Raw genomic sequence first — 5174 nt, 5'->3', positions numbered from 1 at the left:
CACTGTTCATTCTAAACAAGTCCGCTCTGAGCTTGAAAGATACTGATCATAGGAGATTTGTATGTAATGTAATAAGCAGTACCGTATATCAAAGAACAGCGCGCATGAATTTTTTATTTAACCACACCCTTTGAGCTATGACGCTGACCAATTAGATACGTTCTCTTCAGTGTAAACGGAAGTGAACATTGACCAACAACAATTTCGTACCTTTGTGTTTTTATTGTTGTTATTTAGACGTTTATCAACACCCTGGAACTCAGAACATAACTAATTTAACTGCATAGCATCACATACTTACACCCAGGTAGTATTTAATTCGCGTTGGAGACAGAACTTGGTTGATAGATAACCTCTAGGTAATGGTAGCTAGCTGCTAACAATGGCTAAATGTATGGTTTTTCACTCTCAAATAGCCTCCATTATGGAGGTGCTAGCGAATGCAGCCGTGGCAGAGATCTGTAAACTCGTAGACGACGACTATGCAGTGTTTCGTTTGGAAATAACTCAAAGCCAGAAAGAAAACAGGGCATTGCAGAGGAAACTACAGCTACTGGAACTGAAGGTGGCACGGGAGCGCGCAGAGAGGACAACGCGAGAGCGAGTCCTCACTAGTCGTCCCAGCAGTTTCAAAATCCTCGATCGATACAGAGGAATGGCAAGAGGTGCATTTTGATTTTGCCGAGGCTGTGGGGCCTATCTTCACGTTCCCCTCTGTGTATGTGTTCAGATGTGCTACCCAGAATTGGTTCTTGGTCAGTTTTTGGATAGTATGGAATACTTCCCCTGATTACTTAGCTACCTTGCACAATTATTTTATTTTACCTTTATTTGACCAGGCAGGTCAATTAAGAACAAATTATTCTTGCAGAAAGACACAATACCATATTCTTGATTTACTGAATGTCCTATTGTCATACTTAATTAAAATAATGTGATGCAAGGAACATAATCAATCCATCAATAAATAGTATATCAATATGTTATGAGAAGTGTTACCTTACATCCTTGCCAATTGTAGACAGTGTCAATAGTGTACAATATAGCATTGAGCATTGACAGTAGCTAACTTAACCACCCCTTTTCCCCCAATCACTGTCTTAGGTGAAGGACATCTCACTGGAGGCCACAGGAGCTTTGTGAAGCCAGCAGGACACAATGTGTGGAGAGATGACCAACCCATAGCTATAGATGAGGGGAGTGGAACCTCAACCCAGCATGTTATCGTGATAGAGGTTAGTGAAATAGTGTAACTTAAAAAATTACAAATGTGGCCCGTTTATTTAAGAAAGGCTACCCTCAGCTATTCATTTGCTTACATGTACATCTTCATTTATCTGCCATAGGGGAGCTTGTGAGACTTCCCTATGACATTGTTATCCAATTCTACTCATGTACCGATAATGTGGTCCTCTGTAGCTCAGCTGGTAGAGCACGGCGCTTGTAACGCCAAGGTAGTGGGTTCGATCCCCGGGACCACCCATACACAAAAATGTATGCACGCATGACTGTAAGTCGCTTTGGATAAAAGCGTCTGCTAAATGGCATATTATTATTATTATTATTATTATTATTATTATTATAACCTCCTCTCTTCTTGTGTCAGTCTGCAGATGCAGAGGCTGCAGGTCCTGGGGTCAAGCAGGAGAGGTCTGAAGGAAAGGAGGACCCACAGCACTGCAGAGACATCCAGACTGGAGGGTCTGGAGCGCCTCCTGTGGCCACGGAGGACCCCACCCTCGCCCCAGCACTGCCCAGGGCCCAATGCAGCATCACGGAGGTCAGTGGAACGCTGAACCCCGTCCTCAAGTCAGAGACAGACACTGAGACTTTAACAGGGCTGGAGCGACTGGGCAGTCCTCCTGCTCCCCTCTCAGAGTATTTACTTTACGGTAACACAAGCCAGAGGACGGTTCTGTCCCATCAGAACTCAGGTGACACATTACAGAATGTCAATGATCCATCCTGTTCATATGCTACAGAGACAGAGATGATAGCTGGTGACATGCCTGTGTGCTTAGATACACAGACTAATCCAATGAGAGGGGAATGGAACCAGTACAGTAGTGGTGTATACTCTGAAGGGTTCCTAGATAAGAAAGGGGAGGTTCTGGTTGTAGATGAGGTGACTGTGAAAGTGGAGGGTGACACTCCTCTGACATGGAATGCAGACGAGACTCATTTAGGAGAAGGGCACTCCCAGGGAAACAAGAGTAACTTCATAGACTACAGGGATAGCTTAGAGCCAAATCCAAATATGGCAACCCACGCGCTCAGGGATCGTGACCCAGTGTCCATGTCTATGGCACCTTCCGATTCACACGACCGCATCCTTTTCGATGAGGTATTTATCTCAAACGACAGGGCTAGAGACCAGACTCGGGGAGGGGGGGCAACATCAGGCAGTAATAAAGAAAAACGGTTCTTCTGCATGTTCTGTAACAAAGGCTTCAACAGCCCTCAGAAGGTGGAGATCCACCAGAGGGTCCACACAGGGGGGAAACCCTACAGCTGTACTCAGTGTCACATGCGCTTCTCCCAGGCTTGGAACCTGAAGATCCACCAGAGGGTCCACACAGGGGAGAAACCCTTCAGCTGTACCCAGTGTCTTGTGCGCTTCTCCCACTCATCCAGCCTGAAGAGGCACCAGAGGGTCCACACAGGGAAGAAACGATACAGCTGCTCCTAGTGTGGGAAGAGATTCTCCCACCAGAACCATCTGAAGATGCAGCTGAAGCTTCACATGGGGGAAAAGCCGTTTGCCTGTACGCATTGCGGGAAGAGGTTCTCAGAGAGGAGCTACCTCAGGATACATAAGCAGAAAGAACATTCCACTCTATAACATAGAAAGTAACCATTCCACTTGATATCATCTGACGTTTAGATCAAACCTTGCATTAAAGACAAAGATACATTTTCATTTGCAATAACAAGAGTAACAGATTTCAGTGTTGAATATTCCTGGGTAGAATATCGCATCCAGACAGTGGCCATGTCCGAATACCCATACTAGCGTACTACATACTTAAACTGCATACTAATTTTGGTGTTGGATCTGGTAGAATTCACGAATCTTTTCCCACTCACGTGATAAACAGATAAATTAACGCACTGTACCAAAATGAACAAATGGCGGGAGTCAATGTAATCGCACATTAGATGGCGCATTCGTCGTACTATTTTCAACATTTCACATACTATAGAACTTTACTATTTAGTACGCAAGTATGGGTATTCGGACACGGCCATTGTGTGATATATAAGGCATATATAAGCCTAAGTCTGTTACATATTGTGTTTGTACTGTGTAGCTATATGATGTTCACAAATGCCTATTTCATTACTTCCATTCAACTACTTAATTTTTCCCCCAAGACACTCTTAATTAGAAAATCAATGCAGTTTATCAAGTTCATGCAGATTTTTTGTTGAGACATTACATTTGAGATTTTAGTCATTTAGCAGACGCGCTTATCCAGAGGGACTTACAATTGGTGCATTCATCTTAAGAAAACTGGGTGAGACAACCACATAACAAGTACATTTTCCCTCTAAAGTAGTTATCAGCAGCGGTCGGAAAATGGTTAGGGACTCTTCTGTCTTAGCTTCAGGGAAAGCTGGTCCACCATTGGGCTGCCAGGACAGAGAAGAGCTTCGACTAGCATGTGAACGCAGCGATCTCTGTTGGAAGCTTTAAAAAATCTTTGTCTAGATATTTCACATTCTTAGCAGGTGGAAAGATAGTTCAGGGCGTAGAGCCACATGGCAGATGAATCCATCCTGAAACCATAACACAGGATCACATTTTGAGAGAGTCTATTTAGATATTTTCTCTTTCTCCAACAGTGATTGTAAATGGAACAGCTATAGTATTTGTTATTGATAATTATCAAATTATGTACCCAAAGTTTTTTTGTTAATATGTAAAAGTGAGTTGAAAAAGTTTTAATTCAAACCCAAGCAAGTGCAAAGCTTCGTTAGATCCCTGTCATAAGCTTCCAAAACAGTGCCCTCTGCTGGACAGTACTTACAGACTTAGTCTAGATATTATTCTACACTGGAAAAAAATATTAAACGCAACATGCAAGTGTTGTCCCGTGTAGCTCAGTTGGTAGAGCATGGCGCTTGCAACGCCAGGGTTGTGGTTTCGATTCCCACAGGGGACCAGTATGAAAAATGTATGCACTCACTAACTGTAAGTTGCTCTGGATAAGAGCGTCTGCTAAATGACTTAAATGTAAAAAAAATGTATGCAACAATTTCAAAATGTTTACTGAGTTACAGTTCATATAAGGAAATCAGTCAATTGAAATGCATTCATTAGGCCATAATCTATGGATTTCACATGACTGGGCAGGGGTGCAGCCATGGGTGGGCCTGGAAGGAAATAGGCCCACCCACTTGGGAGCCAGGCCCACCCACTGGGGAGCCAGGCCCAGACAATCCGAATGAGGTTTTCCCCACAAAAGGGCTTTATTACAGACAGAAATACTCCTCATTTTCATCAACTGTAAGGGTGACTGGCATCAATTCAATTCTCTGGCAACCTCTCTGGTGGACATTCCTGCAGTCAGCATGCCAAGTGCATGCTCCCTCAAAACTTGAGACATCTGTGGCAATGTGTTGTGTGACAAAACTGCACATTCTAGAGAGGCCTTTTATTGTCCCCAGTACAAGATGCACCTGTGTAATGATCATTCTGTTTAATCAGCTTCTTGATATGCCACACCTGTCAGATGGATGGATTATCTTGGAAAAGGAGAAATGTAAACAAATTTGTGCACAAAATGTTAGAGAAATTAGCCTTTTGTGCATATGGAAAATTACTGGGATCTTTTATTTCAACTCATGAAACATGGGATTAACACTTTACATGTTGCGTTTATATTTTTGTTCAGTATACATTTTTCGCCTATTTTTGTGTAGCCTATGATCATCTTTTGTCTTCAGCAACCTAAATAATACCAAGGATGCACAGTTGTATTTTATTTTTTTAACTGGCGGCAAAAAGGATAGGTAGGATGTGGGATGCAAATCCCCAGTGTACCCTCGTTCTAACTAAATGTAGTTGACCAATTCTCACACCAATCCATTGAGCCATTATGTATTCACCCCCTTTGCTATGAAGCCCCTAAATAAGATCTGGTGCAACCAATTACCTTCATAAGTCACAT

General features: G+C 42.9%; 1 protein-coding gene across 2 annotated transcripts; it reads left to right on the top strand.

The window, feature by feature from the left end:
• Window positions 1–481: 481 nt before the first annotated feature.
• LOC123481227 (zinc finger protein 420-like) lies at window positions 482–4134 on the top strand. 2 transcript variants are annotated; one of them, XM_045219821.1, is made up of 3 exons: window positions 482–665; window positions 1105–1235; window positions 1607–4134. In XM_045219821.1, the coding sequence occupies exons 1-3, from the start codon at window positions 656–658 to the stop codon at window positions 2687–2689; spliced, it is 1224 nt and encodes a 407-aa protein (XP_045075756.1). In that variant the 5' UTR covers window positions 482–655; the 3' UTR covers window positions 2690–4134. The 2 variants fall into 2 exon arrangements, with proteins under 2 accessions (XP_045075756.1, XP_045075757.1); XM_045219822.1 differs by having other exon boundaries at window positions 1105–1236; window positions 1614–4134.
• The last annotated feature ends 1040 nt before the right edge of the window (window positions 4135–5174 follow it).

Source organism: Coregonus clupeaformis, unplaced genomic scaffold (genome assembly GCF_020615455.1).
Source record: "Coregonus clupeaformis isolate EN_2021a unplaced genomic scaffold, ASM2061545v1 scaf2783, whole genome shotgun sequence".
Taxonomy (NCBI): Eukaryota; Metazoa; Chordata; class Actinopteri; order Salmoniformes; family Salmonidae; genus Coregonus; species Coregonus clupeaformis.
This window is presented reverse-complemented; position numbering and strand designations above follow the sequence as displayed.

Coding starts and splice junctions, on each gene's coding strand:
- LOC123481227 (XM_045219821.1), top strand. Junction 1,236..1,606: donor AGCATGTTATCGTGATAGAG/GTTAGTGAAATA, acceptor TTCTTGTGTCAG/TCTGCAGATGCAGAGGCTGC.